General features: G+C 44.4%; 1 protein-coding gene across 12 annotated transcripts in view; it reads left to right on the forward strand.

Moving 5' to 3' along the window:
- LOC131474247 (muscleblind-like protein 2a) overlaps positions 1-23890 on the forward strand; it is a 58122-nt gene that overhangs the window by 7555 nt on the left and 26677 nt on the right. For 11 of the 12 annotated variants that reach the window (XM_058652075.1, XM_058652018.1, XM_058652056.1 and 8 more), the window contains exon 2: positions 7151-8061. In XM_058652075.1, coding sequence (XP_058508058.1) covers positions 7888-8061 — 174 coding nt within the window. In that variant the 5' untranslated portion in view covers positions 7151-7887. Of the gene's footprint in view, positions 1-156; positions 478-7150; positions 8062-23890 lie in introns of those variants that run through there. The other variant, XM_058652024.1, reaches the window with a different exon arrangement.

Below are 23890 nucleotides of genomic sequence, written 5' to 3' on the forward strand. Positions count from 1 at the left end.
TGCTCCCCTGCTCCAATGGACAGCTGTGATTCAGAGCAGTGGCTCCTCCCCATTGGCTGGAGCTGTGAAGGGGGGCGGGGCCCTTCTGCTACAAGCTGGTGGGCAGGAAGGGGCTGGATTTAGGGGGTGGGTTGGTGTGTTTTAAGCAGATAGTTGGAGTAGACACTCTTCTGCTTCCTGCCTGCACTGCCTCGCTCGCTCACTTGCCCGCTCGCTTGCTTGCTTGCTCCGTGGCTCAGAGACACAGAGAGAGACACAGAGAGACAGACAGAGAGACAGACGGAGAGAGAGAGTCCCTGTCCAGGCATGGACGTCCAGCTGCAGCACACGGCAGCTCGTGAGGAATGACAACCCTTCACACGGTCATTAACTCGGCTCGCTGAGGCTGAAGGCAGGAGCCGTGTTGAAGTGTCACAGAAGCACCAGGTGCCTTCTAACGTGTGGGACGACAGAGACCGGGAGACCCGGGGAAATGAGGTGGGAGAGAGCCGTCATTGCTGCTTTTGTGTGTGTTTTTTAAAAGGTTTTTCTTTCTGGAGTTTTGCTGCAGTGTGCTGCATACCAGTCTGGTTGGGGTGGGGGGGGGGGGAATGTTTTATCTGTGTGAGAGAAAGTGTGTGAGGCTGTGAACGAGGGGAGGAAAAAGAGAGAGACAGATTGGGAGCCACGCAGTAAGTGTCCTTAGTGCAGCAGTTTCCTGCATTAGGATTCGACCACAGACACAGACTCACTCCCTCTCCTCAGTGCAAATGTCAGCAGATGTTTTTTTTTATGCCACATGGGCAACATATTATTCACTCTCTGGAGGAGGGAAAAAGAAAACTTGTGTTTCAACGTCACCGCTTGCTTCATGTGGTTTTCACTTCACTTTTAGCCTCATAAAAAACATCCAAAATGTCCCAAACGCGAAGGTCTCTCACATCGTTATTAACCTTTGGAGTCACACGGGGCACAAAGTTGCCTGGTCTACATTTAGCTGCGTGCTCAGTGCTCGGTCTGAGCCGAGCTTCAGTGTCATCGCGTGGAAAAGGCCAAGGGTGGTGTCACACGTCTGGCTGTGGCTCAAGGGGAAGTGGGTGTTTTTTTCTAAAATGGAACATCAGTCCAGCCCTTCCTGTCGGGAGAAGAATGGGAACGTGTCTCCGAGTCGTTGCCAGGTTTTTTTTTTTCCCCCCACTTTCTTCCTTCTTTTTTGCGAAAATCGCTCTCTCATGTAAATTGCACCTTGAGGTGAGCACTAAATGGATGTAGTGGTTTGGGAGGTCTCTCAGACGGCTGGTGGATGAGAGTGGCAGTCAGATCATGGGGGGGGGTGAGTTTGCTGAATCATTCAGCGCTTGTGTCTTCAAGTGCAGCCATTTAGCGGCTTAAGATTTCTATTCATTTCATGTGTTTATACTTTTTATATTTCCAGCGTCACAGGAGCTTTAATCTCCTTTGGTTTCTGTCGCGGTTCTTTGAATGCACAGAGTTACACGGTGAGCTTCTCCCTCTCTCTCTCTTCTTGTCTCACTCCTTTTTTTTGTGTTAAGTTAAAAGAACGACCTTTCTTTTGAAAGTAAACCCAGAGATTCACCTTCATCTTCAGCCGCACACTCTGACCGACTTTCTTCTAAGTGCTTCACCTCGCTGTGGCTGTTATAATCAGGACGTTGTGAAAGCTCAGAAGTAGGATCTTGTATCTTCTTCTTCTTCTTCTTCACTAGTTTCAGCTCGTCTTCAGTTCCCATTTTGGGGGAAACTGGACGGTAAAGTTGGACACGTACAGTACGAGTGATTGACAGCTTTGTGTCACAGTTGGAGGTCATTCTGTCGGTATCGCTCCATATTGGCTTTAAAGTGTATTATAGGATGTAAGATCCACCCATATGACTAATGCCTATAACATAAGCTGCTAACCTCCTTGACCTCCATGGTAGCGCCCTCTATAGCTGTTATTCTTATGTTTAATCGTCTTGCTCAATGACTGCGAATAATGATTTATTTACATAATTGATTAATCTGTCCATTATTTACTCGATTAATTGATTGGTTGTTTGAGCGGGAGATGCGCATTTACCAAATCTTTAAAGTGACGATGACTTGCTTTGTTCTCAGACCAAATTAATTCATTATTTAATAATGTTTTTGTTATATAGATACAGAACTTTTGTTAAAAAGCACTTAATCGAGTTAACCGAGTGCTAAAATAGTAGATTAGATGACTAATTCAATCATTTATAGTGTGCGGCTTTACTTTTTTTGTGTTTTGAAGTGTCATAAGACGTGAACACTCTACTATAAATGTCTAATACTTGTTCTCTGATAGCACGTGTCAGAGAAGGTTGCGTCTTGCACCTCTTACACGTCACATTTGTGTGAGCGGTGCGTTTCACCTCTGGCTGCCTCTGCACTGTAAAACATGTCCATTTACTGAAGACAAAAACAAACCGTTGTGTGTTATGTCCAGTCCAGGGCCAAAGTGGGTCACTGCAGTTTAGTTAAGGCTTATTATGATATGGGGCGCACACACACACACACACACTCATACCTGCTGACACTGTGAAAACGCCTCTGAACAGTAGCTTAGTCCCGCTCTAGACTCTGCTGAGTTCACTCACCCGTCCTTATCGCTAATGGCTGCTGATGATATGGAACAGGAGGAGCCACGTAGCTTTGGTCTGTAGTGTTATTAAACACGGGGACACAGACCCGCTCTGATCCTTATTTGTCAGGAAAGGAGAACCCCCCACACACACACACACATTGAGGCCCTCTCTCTCCACCAGCCTTGAAAAACATTGACCACTTGTTCCTCTTGGCGATGCAAATGACCACAAGGCGGTGGTTTGCCAGCACAAAATGGTAATAAATGGAAATGCAGCCGCTCGCTCGGGGTACGCGGCGTCATGAGCCCCCACCACCTCCGCCCCCCCTCCCTCTGTGTTCTCTACTCCATTTCGCTTGGCAACACCTGGCCGACGCCGGGGAGTAAACGTTGTCACGGCGGCGGCGGCGGCTAAACGACCAATGGAAAGCAGGGTAGCTTATCATCTGTGCACAACACAAACAACGAGCAGCCACTGCACACAGATACCAGGCTAATGGCTTACATGCACGGTATTCAGAGGTCAAGCCAATGACTTTCACTCGAGACACCCCCCCTCCCCTCCCCCGCCCCCGCCCAATCCTGCTGACTCTCATTCAATTAAACACACTGACCAAGTTAATGCCGCCGCCAGCTGGCCCTAGTAAGCGTCAGTAATCCATAAAGTCCACTGCTGTGGTGTTTCTCTGCACCACGTCGACCTGTCATCACAAATGAAACTTTTATTAACACGTGGTGCTAATGATGGCGCGGTCGGGATTAAAAAAACGTCCACACGGCGCAGGGCTGGTGTCCTCGAGGTAACGCGATATCTTTCTGTGTTGATAAAGACAGATTATGACACCGTTCGCTGAAGCTCTATTTTTGCACAATGCTGATCTCCACATATTTTTTTTTTTCCTCTTATTCCTGGAAGGACTCTAAAAGTGCAACACAGCCCGGCTCAGCCATGCCGCATCGCCTCGCTCTTCCTACCTGCTCACCATCTGTCTTTCTTAGCATTGTCCCTGCGTTACAACCTCAGTTTTTAATTTTAAACCGCGTGCAGGAGAGGCCTGGGGCGACGTGGGAAATAATCTTCTGTCACTTATTATCAATGTATTAGGATATAAATCAAATCCATGGGTGACCTGGCTTATAAATGAACTTTTTACAGTGAAAGTGACAATACACTGTGAATACTCTCTAAAATGAAACATATGTACTGATATTTATGATCTGTATTTCATTTCACATAGTACCTGGTTTATTTCTTTAAATGAAGGATATTAACGTGTGTTGGAAACAATGAAATTGGTCAAATTCTGCTTTAACACGAATAATAAGGCTTAAAAAAGTGTTGATTCCATGTATTCAGCATAGTAAATAAGATGATTATCAATTCTACAGCCTTTAAAAACCAGGAATACCTTTTTATTAATATTATAATAGTTTTGCTACCTTTCATTTCAGGTCATACCTGGTTTATTTCTTTAAAAGAAGGATATTTACGTGTGTTAGAAAAAATGAAATTGACTATATATAGGGTCAAATTCTGCTTTAACTTGAATAATTACACTTAAAAATTGTTGTTTTTTATGTGTTCAGCATAGTAAATACGATGAGTATCGATGCAACAGCCTTTACAACCAGGAAAAGATGAATACCTTTATTATTATTACTATTATTGTTATGATTAAGCCTTAATTTAACCAGGATAAGTCCAGGATAAGTTGACAAGTGGTCAACAAATGTGGGCTGAGTGACATTAAACCCATTTAAAATCATCTACATGTGTAAGTTTGTGCGTCCAAGTGTTCAGAGGGAGCAGCTCCTTCAGACCTGAAACACTTTTATGAATAAAAAATGAGCCTTTCCACGAAGACGCAACAGCATATGGATGTAATATCATCAATATATTGATCTCAGGAGCCTGACATCGGTCCAAGGACACATCCGGACGCAGCAAAGCAGAACTCTAACCTCGGAGAACGTCCTCCAGAAGCAGTCAAAGCAAAGCAAACGTCTTTAAACGCTGTGTTTTCAGTTTGTTATGTCCTGAGGACGTGACGGCGTTAGCTGAAGCAGTTAACAGCAGTTACCCCGCCCTCAGGGTCACAGTTTGCTCTCTGTCGTTGTCTCAGAAGCTCGTCGGGTGAAATAATGTAATACTTGAGTCAATGAAGTGATTTTCAGTGATAGAGATTTTTGGCGTGGCTTGAGTTCAGCGTACATGAGTCTTTATCGTCCCATCGCCCACATCAGGGTCACATCTTTATCTTCAGTGCTCCACATTTGTTTTCAATCTCTCTCCTGACAAACATGTTGCCTGTTGAGTCTGTTGTAAACTCGTGTGTGAACGTGGTGGATAAATATCCGTGTTTTCCAGCACAAGTCGCGGCCAAGCGGCGCCGGCGTCCCTCTGCGTGTTTTGACAAAGTAGGTTAGCTTGATCACAGACTTCTAATGGGCTTCTAAAAATAAGTGGGGATTAATTGTTAAAGGTCAGATCTGACACGATTCTTACCTGACTGTCTCCCTCCTCCCCTCCCCTCCCATCCTCCCCAGGGAGACGCTGTGAAATTGAATCCCGCGTCCGCGAGCGCAGCCCCGCAGCCAGCGAGCACACGCGCGGCGCGGAAGCTTCTCATCTCATTTCACATGATCAGCACTAAAGTGGGACAATATGATTAGCCAGGGAAGCAGTCTGGACTCTGTTTGTCACATGACTGTGAATTCATCTCTAATTAAACAACACGAGTGCAAGTCGCGGAGCGCGACGAGGGCGGAACACGAATACGCTGCTGAACCTCAAATCTGACAAGAAGTGAGAGACTGTTCACCCGTATGACAGCTGTGTGAGGGCTTCTGCAGGGAATTTGTTCAGGGATTTCTCCCCCCTGCCTCCCTCCCCTCGCCTCCTCCCCCCCCAACAGTAGCACAGATATTTCAAGTGCAAGTCTTGACTTGCTTTCATTAACACCAAGTGGAGCTTGTCATGTGCCCTCAGAGCTTGTTGGAGACATTGTTCTCGTGCTGTTACACATTTCTCTCCACTTTTTTCAATCGATACATTGCTGTGGGTTTGTCTCTTTGTCTCTTTCTGCGTCTGCTGCCTGTGTCTGGTGTCCTCAGACCCCCCCGTCCTCCGTCCCTCCCCGTCCCCCCGTCCCCAAAAACATTTCCAGATGTGCCAAGAAAAACGCTCCCTGCGCAGTAACTTAATAACGGATTTCATACGCTCAAAGTAAAGGTCACTTCCTCAGATTGTTACTCCACCTAATCCCCCTCCTCCTCCTCCCGTGTCCCTGGACAACAACCAGACCCAGAAACCAGTTCCCTCACAGGATGAGACACACAAACATTCCCCCTCTGCCACTGTCAATGAGCCGGTATCTAATTTGGAGAGCGGGAGAGCGGCGACTGTTGCTGGACACCGAGCGGCGTCATAATGGTGTCTGGCACTCGCGCGTGCATCTGTCTCGGTTCCTCTCCGGCTGCTGGACGTCTGCCTGGAATAGTGCTGCGCTGCGCGGTTTTTCCGCGGGGCCGCGTGACCCCTCCTCCGCACCTCCCTGCCTCCCTCCCTCCCTCCCTCGGGGGCTTCTCTGCGAGTTGATGCTCTTGTCCACCGTCTCATATCAGCAGAGGCTTTTTTAACCGTTTACCGCATTTGTATGCGATACGTCGGAGCGCTGGCGGGGGCTTGTAGTCGCCGCCACGTATAATGGCACACAGCTGTGCTTCATCGGCCCTCTGGCCCTGGAGAAGTGGCTCTCCTCTGTGGCAGTGTATGCTCTTCAGTTCACACCGACTCACTTTTATTTACCCTCTGTTTTACCAGGAGGTCACGTTGGGTTCAAAGCTCCAGGATATATTTTACATTTAGAGGGATTTATTGGCACTGAGGGCTGTAATGATTCATCTACTAATCAATAATTCATATTTCTTTAACAAATAAAGTAGTTTTCGTTCATGTTTCAGCTTCTTAAATGTGGATTATTCCTGGTTTCTTTGCTCCTGTTTGGTTTGTGGACAAAACGAGACGTTTGTGAATGATTATTTTCAGGTTTGGGAAACTCTGATCAACAATATTCAACGTTTTCTGGACCAAACGACGAATTAATCAAGACAGATTATCATGAGTTGCATTCAGGTATTTTTGAATTAGGGTGTGATACCTTTTAAAATGAAAATAATGTAGTTTTTCTAGCCTTAGAATAAGAATAACAAGCCATTTGTGCATAAGTCAAGGGCCTTGCTTTATTGAGGTGGCCATTTTGTGCTGCCAGGATTAAAACCAGGACTACACCTTTAAAATCTATTTTACGGGTGAGATTAAGCCATGACACGGTCACAAAACCTGAAAGTTAGAGCTGTGCAGCTTCACTGGTGTCAAGATTTGCTGAAAACTCATTTAAAAATGTCTTTACGAATGAAATTGAAAGGTTCCACCCCCCCCGAAAAACAACAGTGCACTGACGCGGGATCGTCCCACGTCTGCATCAAGGTTATTTTCCAACACCTGCACTCAAAGTAACCTCTGTGTCTTCTTCCTGTCTCTCTCTCTCGTCTCCATTTCAGATCTCGGGACAGAAAGTGCCTTGTGTGACAGCGTCCCCACTTAAAGGTCCTCGGGTGTTTCTGAGAAGCGTCGGATTTCGGCGTCTGCAGTTGCGACGGGACTCCGCTCAGCTGCACCACAGACTCCCCTGCCCCCCCGCGGGGTCAACCATCCCTGCTACTCCGTGTGAATTAACTCGGCGGTGAAGTGGTGGAGCTTCACCGCTCACACACACACACGCTTTGAAACAACAGAACCCCCTGTGTTGGTTTCTAATCTGTGTGCCGCTGCACCTTGAAATAGCAGCGCTGTTGCTCCGCCTCCTTTTGCACAGACACCATCCGTCACACAGGGGGACGTTTTGGGGACGTCGGTGCGACCGGTGGAGCTCGTCTCCGAGCATGCCCCCTCTGTGTCGTCCTGATTGATGAACGTTTCAGCTTCTGTCCCATGCGCCTCTCGCAGAGACGTCCGTCTGTCCATTACCTCCGCTGTCCTGTCCTGTCCTGTCCACGAGGACGAGCATCAGCCACTGACCTGACGCACGCCGTTCACAGCTACATGTTCAATTAGTTTCAGCAGTTTGGTTTTATTTAATTTATTTATTTTGTTCCTGGAGCACTGAAACACGTCCTCTGAGGATTTACCGTCCTCCTTTTAAAGAAGAAAAAACAAAACAAGTGGCTCCACAGCCGGCGCTGCTGCTGCTGCTGCTGCTGCTGCTGCCGCCGCTGCTGCTGACGCTGACCCTGACGACATGGCTCTCAACATCGCCACGATACGGGACACAAAATGGCTGACCCTGGAGGTGTGTCGGCAGTTCCAGAGAGGCACGTGTTCGCGCAGCGACGAGGAGTGCAAGTTCGCCCACCCGCCCAAGAGCTGCCAGGTGGAGAACGGGAGGGTGATCGCCTGCTTCGACTCGCTCAAGGTACGTTAAATGTCACCGCCGTGTGGTCGCCTCACGGTCGGCGGGTGGTTTTTAAAGTGCTTGACCCCCCGTGAGACCAAAGGTCAGGGGGTCCGTTGTCGTGTCCACCGTCACCACAGGTTTTTATATGCCACGTTCTTCTTGTGTTACCATGCCGTGTCCGTCATCGTCGTGCCACAGCGTCTATTCCTGGGCACATGTGTGTGTGTGTGTGTGTCAGCTGTTACACACAAACATGAACAGCCCGAGTGCTCCTGTAACGTTTGCTTCCCACAGATCTAAGAAAAGCAGAATTATTATTATTATTATTATTATTATAACTGAGGATAAAATCTTTCCTAGCAGGAGTTGTCGCTGTTTTTAGTCTAGTTAGAAACTCTTCTCAATTATAACAAGGTCACTTTACACACACACACACACACACACACGCTGCAAATGCGAGGACTGCATTCGAGAGGAACCTATTATTTTCAAGCCGACTGAAAACAAAGACAAAAAAAAAAAAAGGTGACAGTGATAAATAGCCAAAGAAACTAGAGCAGAACACTGTGAAGAGCTCGTCGCTCTGTAGCTGGATTTCACACGGAGCTCCACGACCGGCAGCTTTAACTCTATTTCACAGTATTCCAGCTTCTGATGTGGTGAACTTTACTGCACCTGGAACATAAGGTTCAGTAAAGTTTCGTCTATTATTTATCTTAAAACAAGCTGCGCTCGTGATGTACCAATGTACCAACTCATTAGACTTTACTGCTTAAGTGCTAATACTTGGACTGTTTGTCTCACTCTTGGTCAAAATTGGTGATTTTAGGAAGTTGTTGGTCCACTGCTGCCTCCATCAGCAAGTGGCTCATGTCTTATGTTGTGATTTTGGTGGATAAAATCCAGTAGATCAGTGGCTAAAAATGCAGATTTTCTCAATAAAGAGTTGCTAATTATATATGTATAGCACCAAATGACATGCGTACATTATCTCAAGGCATTTTACAGAGTAAGTAACCTTACAATAGGGAGGAGGCGGCGAGGAAACCCAGCGCTTCACACGGTGTGAGTCGTAAAAAGACACAACGCTGTGCAGCATCTGCCACGACAGGTTGGGGTGAAAGGAAAAATAATATGTCGTCACCTCCCACTTTCAAGAGGCGTGGCCAGTGGGCAAAAATGAAAATGCCTCCATTAAAATGGAAAGATTACACTTTGCTTCTGGTGTTTTTGCACTTTTTCTCCGATTTCTCGTACAAAAAAAGCAGCAGCAAACATATCACAGGTGAGCGTTTTGTGAAAGTGCTTAAATCACTCCGTTGCTAGTGCATCAGGTCTGAACTGGGCCACGTGATGACATCACCGTGTTCTCGTGAACACACCTACTGTCTGCAGTCTGTGCTCATGTCTCACAACAACAGTCATTTGTAGGCCACTCAGGACGAGTCAGTCAAACTGTTAAATGTATAGACAGATCTCTATCTGCAGCCGCTTGCTCTTCCCTCACCCTCCCCTCCCCCCGCACACACACACACAGACACACACATGGTCCAGCAACAGAGCAGGAATACAGGAATCCTCTGTACTTTTAACGCCAACCTCTCCTCCTCTCTCACAAAGACTTTCCTCGTGACAGCTGGGAGAATGAATCCTTTATTATTATGCGTAATAGGAAATGTGTTGAGGTGCACGCTGTTTACGCCCGCACCGTCTCCTCCGGGTCTCCTCCTCAACTCCTCCTCATCTGATAAGGTTACACACATGGGGTCGTGTGCTCCCAGACATCATCAACAATAATAATATTAATAATAATAATAATAATAATATGACCCAATCAAATTCAAGTTAGATGTAAAATAGAAGAGGTATCTCAGTGCTCTGCAATCATTGTGTGTGACGCAGCTTTTAAAAGGTGTTATTAATTTTAAACACAGTGCAGCCGGACGTCTCGAGAAAGTTCTCGTGATGAGGTGAAGAGAGTTTAATTCAGTTTGCTCCTCTGTGTGTGTGTGTGTGTGTGTGTGTGTGTGTGTGTGTGTGTGTGTGTGTGTGTGCGTGTGCGTGTGCGCTCATTCTTGGAGAACAAGCTCGGCCTTTCAGATTTCTGATAAGAACAGGGACATGAAAGGGCTAAACTGTCACTTACTTCCACCTGGAGCTGTTCTGCATGAGGCGAAATGACAATGAAGAATGGCTTCTTTCATCTTCACTACACCCTTATTTAAAAATGGCATCAATTCTCTTATGATTAATCCTTAAAATGCCTTTTTTTTTTGTTCTTCTCACATGGCAGTGAGGCTTGCAGCATCCTACGCTGCTCCGAGCGTTCCTTTAGTGTGATGTCTTGTGTGTGTGTGTGTGTGTGGGGGGGGGGGGGGGGGTTATTTTCTGTCGTTCCCTCTGTGCTACATTTGTCATCTTGCTCTAAATAGGACGAGCCGCTTCATCTCTGTCCAGCGATTGTCACATTTGCCTCGGTAAACATGAGATCGCGCGACCCACGCGAGCGTCGCCAATTTCAATTTTGGAGGCGTGACATCTGAATGTGAGCGCGGTGACCTCGGCGACGGGAGCAGCTTTGTCGGGGGTCCAGAATAATCCAGATTTAATTTTTACATTTAAATTTGGAAACATTAACATTGTAGAATGTAGTGACCACAGTGTGGCAACATAGATGGACATCATACTGTGTTTTAACAACTGGAAACTGAAGTTTGGAGGAAATGAGCGACAACACCTTGGGTAATGGAGTAAGTGCAGTCACGGTGGTCATGTGATGATGTCATGCCTCTGACAGAAGCCTTTTGTTTCAACACTTCCCCCTTTTTCCACCGTCGTGGACCTAAACTGGTCAGTTTGTGTGTGTTAACAGCAGCTCTCTCACACACACACACACACACACACACATGTGTCAGAGGCTGTGGGGGATCACATGGCCAGTCAGGTTTTATCAGGTGACCTCCACGCCTGAGCGAGCGTCAGCCGCTGGAGAGGTGGTGGGGTTATGTTTCCGTCAAATCTGCGGTCATCGAGGAGAAAGTGGTGAGGCGGGGGGGGGGGGGACACAATAGTGGCCACTTTCAGGTGTGCGGTGTGTTTTTTCTCATGTGTGTCACAGACTCGGCACAGTCCGTCCCCCCTGTCCCCCATGGGACTGAGGCGCCCTGGTTTCCCTCACTTGGTAAGAACATCTTAATCCCGGCTCTCTCTGAGTCGTGGGACGGCTGAAATCCGTAATAAAGACACGAGAGAACATGGAGGGAATAATGAGAACCAGTGATAAAAGGGCAACTGAGAGATTAAAGTAGTTAAGGGGTTTGGTTAAGTGTGGTTGTTTGAGGCTTTTTTTTGTCTCAGCTGCTCTCCTGCACCAAAGTCTATAGAGAAAATCACTGATTTAACGTCACAGCAGTCTGTTCATTAGTGTTATGTTTATGAATTCTGTGTTTACACAAGTGACAAAGTGACCACACGAGGCAGCGGTTGACCAGCAGCTCCTAAAATCGCTGATTTTCTCTATGGAGAGTGAGCGATTTTTAGTTTCCACCTGAAAAAAGTGCAGACACGTTCTTGACAACGTCATAGATGGAAGCTCAGTTGTCAGTGAGAGGACGCGCCCCAGTGACGGTGTGTCAAAGCCTCACGCAGCCACGCATCAGAAAAGGCCGGAACTGGCCCTTTAAGGGAGGCGTGAGGGGGGGGCGTCGCCGTGGGCAGAGAGCGCGCTGGAAAACGTGACCTTGAGTCGCTGCCACAGGTCCAGACAGACACCAGACAGTGAAATGTAAACACATCATAGATCCTATCATTTCACTTCATTCTAACGTCGTGCCTCTGGCTCGGTTTACTTTACTTTTGTGAACTTCAGGAAGCGTTTGTGAACATGAACTTTGTGCCCTGTGGCCTTCACCCCCCCCTCACCCCCTCACCATCCTGCCCCTCCCCTCCCTATTTCACCTCTGTTGTTTAAAAAAGATGGGCTAGGCTGCATTCCTCAGCGTAATCCTCTCAAACTGGGCCACACCCTGGGCCGAGCGAGCGTGGAGGGGAATGTATGCAGCAGCGCAGCGGGAGTCAGTGCACCCTCCCCCCTCCCCGCCCCTGCCCCCGCCCCCTGCGGTCATTCACACAGACACAATGAGGCACTGACTTCGGCATAACAACACTGGCCTGCAGTGGACGAGGTCTGCTTTGATAAGGCCCTGACGAGAGAACACCTCCTCCTCCTCCTCCTCCTCCTCCTCCTCCTCATATACAGACACGTGCTCTGTCGCCCGACTGTGCCCAATTTAATTTCATCCATGTGATTTGACCCACAACAGCCCCCCCCCCCTTAACTGATCTGAAAATAGTTCAAGGAGAGAAAAGGATGCCAAAGTTCATCACTTTCCACTTATTTCCTGTTCGTCTTTTCACGTTGATTTCACGTTGATTTGTTGCGTGAATTAAAATCAACTTTACGATAATAAACATTCACACGGGAGTTATTGATGCTGCTGCTGCTGCTGCTGCTGCTGCTGCTGCTGCTGCTGCTGCTGATGATCAGAGACGTTGATACCGTAGGGGAGAGACATTTTAATTGGGCCACTGCTCTGACCCACATCAGTGTGTCGCTGTGACAGTCGCTGTGAGTGAGGGCTGTTTTGTTGGCCATGAGAATGTTGAGAAATGAAGTTTGAATTTGTTTTCGTCTCATTTTAGACAATTCTTCTAAGTAATTCTAAGTAATTGCAGCAGTGGTTGGTCAGAGGAGGCAGAGGGAGAGACGCGGCAGTGCTCTGAATCACGTCCTTGAACTGAATGTGTCTGGAGTTAAAGGACAGAGAAGTGGTGGAGGAGCTGAAAATGTGTTGAAAATCCAACGGTGCATTAGCACCCAGATGCCGAGCAGCCGGAGTGGTTTCCACCGGTGTGGGAGGTCTGCAGTTCAAACCCCCAGAGCACATTGTAACAAAGACGTGCCACATTTTCTGCATGATTCCGGTGCTGATGTGTCGTCGCCTGAATGACGCACACAAAGATGTGTTACAGTCGCTCACAATCACTGATATCGGAGAGAAAAACACTTCTTCTTCTTTTTTTAACTCTTAGATCTTGGTAAATTGCTGTGGGAATAAGACACAACTCCGTATATGGACATCCTTTATAGGTCACACGACAGGAGGCGTGGTGATTGTGTTTAGAGGTCACAAAATAGACAGTTTCTCTTCATAAGAACTGTGATGTGTTTCCATATTTCACAAATTCTTAGTACTTTTTGCTGAGGTGTGTTTATATAGTGTAAAAAAAGGATATAATACTCTCTATTACACGTTCTTATAGCCTCTGTTTATGTATATTTAACATAATAATGGAAAAAAGCAGCTGAAATGCTCTGTGTTCTCAGGATTAAACCTGATATAATAAAGAAAAAAAGAAGCTATATATCACATACTGCATTGGGCCGTTTATTTTCTTCATCAGCTTCAAAACTATTCAATTAGTTTATTTAATAATTATGAAATCATTAAAACAGTGTGATTTCTTTGCTTTACATAACAAAGGTCTGGTGGAAAACGCCGATCAACACTTTCTGGACCCATTATGAAAACAATTGTTACTTGCAGCCCCTTTATTCAATATTGAGCAAACAATAATGGCGTAATGGATATTTCTAGACGTGCAAAACAGCATGTAAAATTACGTTTCACCTCCCGTCTTCCTCTGCAAACTATGAGGTTATAAATCAGGCTAATAAAGTGTTTGGATGCCGAGATTTAAATCTAATTCTGTAAACCAGCACAGTGCTTCTGATGCTGCTGCTGATGCTGCTGCTGATGCTGCTGATGCTGCTGCTGCTGCTGCTGCTGCTGCTGATGCTTCTGCTGCTGCTGCTGTAGCAGAGTCTCACCTGGTCTCAGTCTGCCCACTACCTCTGAGTCATCCCTTCTTTTTTTTTATGATGATTATTATTATTATTATTTTCCATCCATGCTGCCCACAGTGCTGCTGTTCAACTAAAAGATTCTCTGCAATCTCCCCCCCTCTCTCTCTCTCTCCCCCTCCCTCCTCACACGTGGTGATTTTTGCAGGACTCACTGCTGCAGTGAATGCAGCTGCTGCAGCTGCTGCTGCTGCTGCATGTGAGCACCTCTGCAGCAAAGTTAAAGACGTGTAAAAAGCGTTGGAGGCGTGCTGCGTGCGTGACCTTTCTCCGCTCGCATTAATTATTGATATGCAGCTTCATCATGACTCAACAGAGGCAGACTGAGGTTTAAAAAATCATTGTTCTGTGTGTGTGTGTGTGTGTATCTTATCATTCAAATGTGTTGACTTTGCCCTGTGGGCTTCTTTAATTCCTCCTCTGATGACAAACTTACAAAGACACACAGCTACTTCATTCCTATCCAGCCACCCCCACTGTGTAGGTGCACACACACACACACACACACACCTAGGGAGCAGCAAACCATCAGACAGACAGGCCCAGCTGTCTCCCAGAGGCCGGTCTTCATAATGAGACAGAGATCTTCTTAATTGGCTTCGTCTAATGAGGCAACCGAAATGCAATCTTTTGGGGCCTTACACCACGATGGCTTCTCTCTCTTCTCTCTCTTCTTTCCTTTTCTCTGTTTTCTTTTAAATGACTGTTGGTCTGTGTCAGACAGGCTGTTGTGAACCAGGCGGCAGTGTAGCATGACATCCTTATTGTCCCATGTGAGGACATGTCACTTGTCCTTCTCTGGTTCCGGTTGAAGACGCGCTGACATTACACGGCGTTGTCGTTATTGTAGCCGACGACGACTGGCTGGTAGTAAGGTTATTATAAAACTATAAAAAATAACTTAAAGTGAAGAAAAACATGTATGGTAACTAAAAGAAAAAAGACAAACAGAAACTGAAATGTGTGTTTATAGAACTAAAGGTTGTATTTGAGACACAATACTTATTATCACCTTTTTTTCTTTTTTTTTAATCTTGCACCTGGCAAATATTCCATATTTCAAAAAATAACACTAAAACTAATAAAAACTAAAAGCTAATAACTCGCAAACACGCTCTAAAAACTAATTAAAACTAAATTGTTTGTAAAAACGAATGAAAAATCCCAAACTATTATACAATTATTATATATTATATTATATTATATTATATTATATTATATTATATTATATTATATTATATTATATTGTTTTTACGTGCACTATAGATTCTGAAACGATATCAGCGATTTATTTTCTTCTATGTGTCTTAGGGTTTTTTTCATTTGTCTTGAATGTGTATTAAACATGTTTTTTTTTACAATTATCCTAATAGTTTTTCATTGCGATGAAACTAAGATGAGTTCATCCTTTGTTAGTGTACGTGTCGTGTCACAACAGCAAAGGAAAATAAAAGATAATCATGCATTTGCACATCTGTGAATGTACGATTATAGAAGAAGATATCAACTATAAAGATTCTAAAAGGTCGGCACAGACAGGATTTGGCACGCGTACGTCTCGTTACCGTAACTCCTCGAAACGTTTGCGATATCTAGAAAATTCCAAAAACTACTATACTGGTCATTACGGTAGAACCTCAGGACGTCACTGCCAGATATGGACAGTGAAAGTTCTGTTGGACAACGGGGCAGAAGGACTCATAAAATCTGAATAAATGCAGCTACAAAGTTCTAGCATGACTTCAGAGGGTAGAGGGTAGTATTTGTGTCACGCCCCCTCCTCCTCCTCCTCCTCCTCCTCCTCCTCCTCTCCTCTGCCACACAGGGCGACCATACCATAAAGGTCAACCTCAGGTCATGGCAGCGTATCCATGCCTCTGTATGTGTGTATTTATGTGTGTACGTGTGTATTTGTGTGTGTTTGAGCCAACAGTTGGGGAGGAGGGAGGAGGGAGGAGGGAGGGAGGAGGGGGAGGTGCATTCAAAGTTCATGGACGAAAAGTGAGATGACCAATTTCACACCCAGCAGATGCCTGCACCAGTAACCCACAGCGACAGGTGGGGGGGGGGGGGACACTAATTTGCAGCGCGCACCGTGGTGGGTGAGGGAAGGAAGGGGCGTGGTCACAGCAGGATTAATCATTTATTCTCTTTTTTTTTGCCAGAAATAGAAGTTTTATTGTAGCTAAACAAGCAGGCGCTGCTTTCCTCTGTGTTTGTATCATCACAGCTAACGCGGGCTAACCTTCACTCGTTCACACACCGATGACTGGATGAGTTTTTGAGGAGTCGCTGCTAATTTCCCTCTAATTGTCACATGATTGGCAGCCGCTTAGTGTCACGTGTTCAGAGACGCGGCTCAGAGGAAGCTGACGGTGCGTCATCATCGCACACGTGTCACACAAGCCGGTGGAGCCTGAACACCGTGTGTTCAATATGTACATTAATGCCATATTATTACTTTAAAGACACGAGATTACATCAGAATATTTACTACTATAACTATTTCATTTTCTATTCTCCTGTATTTTTAATATTTTAGAAGCAAAAGAATGTCATAATATGAAAAATGAAGGCGAACAACATAATAAGAAAAAAAAAAAACATATTTAGGCAACACGACATTGTACTATTGTAACATTAAGTGCTTTTATTTAGCACTTAGTATTACTATTATTATTATTATTTTATATCTGTGAAAGGTGCTGTATAAATAAACTTTACTGTAGCTTTTCACACTTTTTCTTTTTTTAATACTTTTCCTGAATTCTGTATTTTGAATCATTTGCAAGCAAAACATGTCAAAATAAAGGTTTTAGATAGCGGTGAGTAAGAAGTTGTAGCTTCGTCTTCAGTCAGAGGGTTAGGATTAAGAGATTTTGTGTTTTTATGTATAGTTTATCATTTTTCACGAGTTTCCTGTGTGATTGAACTGTCTGACGTTTTATTCCTGGTTAAATTAAACCCATTTCTAAACAGAAGCAGCTAAAGGATGGTAATAATAATAATAATAATAATAATAATAATAATAAGGTGCACCTGGTTCAGCCTGATGTTTTGTTGGCAATGGCGATGATGAGGCTCCCGAGGACGCTCTCGCTCCCCGCGGGCTGCACCGCGCTGCAAACCCACACGGAGATGATGAAACCCCGTCCTCCTGTGGCCCCCGGGCGCTCAGCGGCGCAGACGGCGTTAAAGAGTCGGTCCAGAGCAGGAGGAGGAGAGTGCCCTTTGGTCAGAGTAGAGACGAGGGATCGATACGCCGGAGTTCAGTGACTTTAAAGCTGCACTTTTATTTATCTGACGCCGAGGAAACATACAGACACTGTGTGTGTGCTCATACACAAATGTTAAAGTCTAAAGGTTTTTTACCGTGCGTCACAATAAGCTGTCACGTGATCAGGAGGCCACTCTCTGGTGAAACTAGTTCTTTTGGAGCTTGGTTTCAATGTCGTCTTGTTCTCTCTAATTCAAGATTTAAGATTTGTTGATTTGTCACACGAGATTGGCGGAGCTGCAGCTGACGATTGTTTTCCCGATTCATCGAGTCATCGCTTGGTCCATGAAATGTCAGAAAATGTTCAAACCTGTAAATGATGGTGTTGTAGAACATCTTTGTTTTGTTGTTTGTTATCTGGAGCAAAGAAACGGAGAAAATATCCACATTTAAGAAGCAGAAACAATCAGAAATCTTGTTTTAATCATCAAAACCGATGAATCGATGATGAAAACAGTTGGCCATTTCATTTACTAATCGATTAACAGCTCTAATTTTATTATTTCATATTTTTCTTTATAAAAACCAACATGATTTGTCACGTAAATTGTTTTTTATCCCTCTGAGTTTGAACTGTCTCTCATTATTGATATAAATAACCGTGAGACAATGATCACTACTGTGCTCCACAGTCTCTGTAAAAACTCTACCTATCAACTTACGCTCTCTCTTTTTTTATTATTATTATTATTATTTTATTTTACGTCAGCAACCAAAGCTTTAATCTCCTAAAAAACTGGAGAGTAAGCAGCCGAACAACAGTTGTGCCCTGATCTGCTGAGTGTGTTGGAAAAGAGGCTTTGATGAATAGATCTCTTCTCTCCCTTCCATCTCATTATCCCCTTTTATCTGTTTTATGGATTTACACAACTCCTCAAACGCGCTCTGACACGTGCTCAATAGTGAACGTGGAGGAAGAAGACGTAGGCATTGTGTGTGTGTGTGTTATTAGCATAATGTAGTGGATTTGTGTTATTTTGGGAAGAGCAGTGGGGGGGGCGGAGTCTTTGATCGCTGGAGAGTGCTTGAAAGTGTAAAATCAGGACGTTACAATAAAATAAGGTCCACTGGATTTCTACTAACAGCCTTTTTCAAATATCAAATATGAGGTTTTTTGACCGTTGTGTTTTCCACACCAAACCCCATAGAGAAAATCTACATTTTTTTTACATGCCAGCGACACAGATTAGACACAGGAGTTGTTGAGCCACTGCTGCCTCATCCGTGAGTTCACATGTGTTCTTTGGTTCATTCTGGGTGTGAAACCCCTTAATTGGATTGACCTCATTTATGCAAATGAGCCAAAGGGCGCAGACGTAGACCGCCGCCCCTGGCGTCACTGCGAAACTAAAAACAACGGTTTTCTCAATGGACTTTGGTACAAACTTTGTTTCCAGTGAGTGCACTCAGTACCTCATACAACCACACGTCCAGAAACACCTTAAACTCTCACTTTAAGGTGTTTCTGGACGTGTGGCTGCTGTTATGTTAAGTGTGTCGAGCGAGCGGTGAAATCTGTCTTCTCAGCACGGGGAAATGACAGCTTGTCAAAGGCAGGCTTTAGCCGTGACTCACCAGAGTGAGCGGTGGCATTGTCGTCTTCCAGTTTTACTTCAGGGCGTGTGTGTGTGTGTGCGTGTGTGTACTGTACACACTCACAGGTCTTTATCCCCTCAGATTAGACGAGCTCTGGAGGGTGGGTTTCATGTCTCAGCAGGTCACAGATGATCAGATTAACTGAAGGAGGGCTCTCTCTCTGTCCAGACTTCAGCTGGATTAAGCTGCGCGTGGACCTGGACTCTGCAGGTGCCTCACACTGACACCACCACCGCCGCCGCCCTTTAACCAAACACTCACAAAGCAAAGGCGTAAACCTTAAAATAACCTCCGCGTTTTATATCCATCCGTCAAACAGGTGAATAAAAGGTATTTAAGAGCTGTTAAGAGCGTCCTGTCTATACGCTGCAGATCATTTAGATGCCTTACAGTGTCCTCTCCTCCACTGCTTCTCATTAATGACCTGAGCGAGAGAGAATGTCTGCTGGACGCTGTTTCACGCCCTTATTTTGAAAAGTCAAAAAAAATGATGGACCGTTTTTGGGTGCGGACGTGCACGATCAGCACTTTTCCCATCGCGGCAGTGGGAGTGTTTGTGTTTTATCGCAGCCTGTGGGAGGGAGACAGGGAGACAGGGAGACAGAGAGAGAGATTCCTGCATTCCAAGCTTCCCATTTAAATACAAACAAGCAACACTTTTTTAATCTCACCTTCATGCTACTCTCTCTCTCGTCTGTGTGTGGGATTACAGCAAAGGCACTTAATTACCGCTGAGGCAACACAGTCGTACGTGTGTGTGTGTGTGTGTGTGTGTTCTTTCCATATTACCTGCTCCTTGTCTCCTTTTGCTATTTCCTTCATTTGTGTGTAATTCACGATTGTTAATTGCAGCCTCGCCGCCGCCACAGTTTGGACTTTTAAGACGACTTGCTCTTCTCACCCACTGTTCTCCATTGATTCCTCTTCTCCATTACCAGCCCAAATGTAAGCAAAAAGCCCTCGGCTATCATTTCATAATGGATTTTGTGCTTCCTGGTGTCCTGGAGCCTTCAAACAGATCCATTAGTCCAAAACGGATCCATTAGAGCCCCAAAACAAAACAGGATCCTTAAGAGGGAGCCTTCTCTCTCTCTGTGTGTGTGTGTGTGTGAGAGGATGAAGGGAAGCCCTGTCCCTGTGCAGCCATGGCTCTGGTGTTCCACCGTGTGCTGGGATCACTGGGTCTGCATCTTCTTTCTTTTCCCCCCCGTCCTCTCTGCGTCTCATGGCTGAGGGCTTTCACCAAAGTGGTTTCCCTGTGACCTGTGATACGCTGGCTGACCCATCAGCAGCCATCAGTGAACACTTACACCCATTCTCTCCCACAGTAAACTGAGAATGGAGCCAAAGAAAAGAAACATTATTCTTTTCTGATTTTATTTGATTTCATTTTACATCCAACGCCATTTTTAATCATCCACGTAAGTGGTTTGATTAGTGCTTTTTAAGGAATGGAAACATTTCACCATCATTTTCCTGAATTTAATGGACCGAATGACAGACGCAGACCAAATCACATCCCAATATCTGAGGAATCAAGCGTCTACTTACACAGCTGGTCAGAGAATGTCAGCTGAGGACGTGGGCCCTCATGATGATTGTTATTGAATGTCAAACCAAAATCGTTCAGTTTTAAATGATTTCTTTGCAATACGGAGCAAAGAAAACACAACATTTTCACATTTAAGAAGCTGAAAAATGACAGAAAGTAGAAAATATTTACATTTAAGAAGCTGAAAAATTACAGAAAGTAGAAAATATTCACATTTAAGAAGCTGAAAAATGACAGAAAGTAGATAATATTCACAGTTAAGAAGCTGAAAAATGACAGAAAGTAGAAAATATTCACATTTAAGAAGCTGAAAAATGACTGAAAGTAGAAAATATTCACAGTTAAGAAGCTGAAAAATGACAGAAAGTAGAAAATATTCACATTTAAGAAGCTGAAAAATGAGAAAAACTAAAAATATTCACAGTTAAGAAGCTGAAAAATGACAGAAACTAGAGAATATTCACATTTAAGAAGCTGAAAAATGACAGAAACTAGAGAATATTCACATTTAAGAAGCTGAAAAATGACAGAAAGTAGAAAATATTCACATTTAAGAAGCTGAAAAATGACAGAAAGTAGGAAATATTCACATTTAAGAAGCTGAAAAATGACAGAAAGTAGATAATATTCACAGTTAAGAAGCTGAAAAATGACAGAAACTAGAAAATATTCACATTTAAGAAGCTGAAAAATGAGAAAAACTAAAAATATTCACAGTTAAGAAGCTGAAAAATGGCAGAAACTAGAGAATATTCACATTTAAGAAGCTGAAAAATGACAGAAACTAGAGAATATTCACATTTAAGAAGCTGAAAAATGAGAAAAACTAAAAATATTCACATTTAAGAAGCTGAAAAATGACAGAAAGTAGAAAATATTCACATTTAAGAAGCTGAAAAATGACAGAAAGTAGAAAATATTCACAGTTAAGAAGCTGAAAAATTACAGAAACTAGAGAATATTCACATTTAAGAAGCTGAAAAATGACAGAAAGTAGAACATTTTCACAGTTAAGAAGCTGAAAAATGACAGAAACTAGAGAATATTCACAGATAAGAAGCTGAAAAATGACAGAAACTAGAAAATATTCACATTTAAGAAGCTGAAAAATGAGAAAAACTAAAAATATTCACATTTAAGAAGCTGAAAAATGACAGAAAGTAGAAAATATTCACATTTAAGAAGCTGAAAAATGACAGAAAGTAGAAAATATTCACAGTTAAGAAGCTGAAAAATGACAGAAAGTAGAAAATATTCACAGTTAAGAAGCTGAAAAATGACAGAAAGTAGAAAATATTCACAGTTAAGAAGCTGAAAAATGACAGAAAGTAGAAAATATTCACAGTTAAGAAGCTGAAAAATGACAGAAAGTAGAAAATATTCACAGTTAAGAAGCTGAAAAATGACAGAAAGTAGAAAATATTCACATTTAAGAAGCTGAAAAATGACAGAAACTAGAGAATATTCACAGTTAAGAAGCTGAAAAATGACAGAAATAGAAAATATTCACATTTAAGAAGCTGAAAAATCAGGAAACACTCTCTATATATATATATACATACAGTATATGCATGTGTGTGTGTATATATATATAAACTATATGTATATACATACAGTATATACATATATATATAAATATTATTGATTATTGGAGTCATTGTCGCAGCCCTGAATGGGTGCATTTGTGAACAGATGCCTCTGCGTGGATGTTAATACCAGGTACGCCGTCTTTAATGTGAATTAAATCCTGTTGTGTTGATGTGATTCAGGAGCAGAGAACGATGAATATTCATGTGAAAACTCAGAGCAGCTGAAGAATGAACATGAGGCGTGCATATTTACATTGCTCTAAAGGCAGGATGTAAATGCCACGCTGATGAATACAAGGAGGAAGGAGTTAGTGCCTCCTCCTCCTCCTCCACTGGTCAGCGGGGATACAAGAGGTTCTGCGGCTATGCTTTAAGGGGATTACACATATCACAGGCTTCATGTCAGAAAAATTAGTGTCAGATTCTCAAAGCGGGCGTCCTCCTCCTCATCCTCCTCCTCCTCCTCCTCCTCCTCCGGAGCTGAGGAGGACAAGCGGATAAACAGAAGGAGGAGGGGCGACGACGACCTGTTGCTGCAGGATACTGTAGGACATGCTGTGACGAGCAGTTTTTCCTCATCAGTCACCGCTGTCACCGGTCACGTCACCGCGCTGGCGTTAAAGACACGATGGCGCCTCAGATTATGGAGAAGCCCAGCGAGCGTTCCATCTTCATGGGAAAGACATCGACCATTCCCCTGATTCCTAATTCATCCATATTGTTTTCTGGCTTTTGAAGTGTCCATGTGGGATGGAGAAGCAGTGACTCATGACTTGAGCTGGCCCGTCACAGGGGTGTCATTTAAATTTAAAGGCGGGGCTTTACAAGCTCCTATAGGCGGCCTCTCGCTCCGTCCCCGGCAGCTCTGAGGATAGAGCAGCCATTGAGGGCCGAATGCAAATGTTACAGTGGAGAGGGGGGGGAGGGGGGGGGGGGCACAGCTGAAGCGCTATTCTGCCGAGGGGGTGGAAGACTGGCTCTCTGTGTCTGTGCCACCCACAGACACACAACAGTCATCGCTCTGACCATTCACAGGAGGTGTGGGGGGGGTCGAGGGCTGATGGAGATGACGGGGTGGGATGCTAACATGAGTTATTCCTTGTGGATTTATCTTGTTTTCTGGAGGTCTGAGGGGCTACTTCTGTGTCTGAGACTCCGGCGAAGGCACAATGCATCGATTATAAATCCCGCCCGACTTATTGCGGCAGCAACACGCCTTTATTGTACTTTAAGCGAGATTTTCGTCCTGCTTTAAAGGCATAAAGAGAGAAAAACGTGCGACACGAGCAGATTTTAGCCACTTAACAAAAGCCTCAGCACCTGCTTTAAGTCTGCAGTGGATACATGAACTCACTCACTCTCTCTGAACCAAAGTCCACACAGAAAATGACACGGGAGCTGCTCTCCAAGTTTGTGTCACTGTGGAAAATCTAGACTAAATTATTCCCAACAACAAAACTCACAGATTAACACGTTCAACAAGTGGATCAAGCACTCCAAAAAAAACACACAAACTTCAGGTGAGTCTCTTGTTAAGTGACTAAAATCTGCCAAAGTCGTCCTGACCGTCTGTCTGTCTGTCTGTCTGTCTGACCGTCTGTCGTCAGTGGAAAGTTGTCCAGACGTCTGGAGGAAAAACACAGAGTTTTAAATGCATGTAGTCAGAGGATGTTTTCTCTTCAAGTGTGGCAGCGGTGTGGGACACGCTGTACTCTGCTCGGCAACCTGTCACTGTGTGTGTGTGTGTTTTTGCCCTGTCTTGTCTCTCTCTCTTTACTCAGGATTTGTCGAGTGAACACACTGGTGTTGTTGCGCCTGGTGTGTGATTTGGAGCTCAGTGATCAGTGGAAATAAAAAATGTTGTGTCCACGCATGTAAAAGTGTTTAAGTGTAAGAGTTTACATGCAGAA

This window comes from Solea solea, chromosome 2 (genome assembly GCF_958295425.1).
Source record: "Solea solea chromosome 2, fSolSol10.1, whole genome shotgun sequence".
NCBI classification, from domain to species: Eukaryota; Metazoa; Chordata; class Actinopteri; order Pleuronectiformes; family Soleidae; genus Solea; species Solea solea.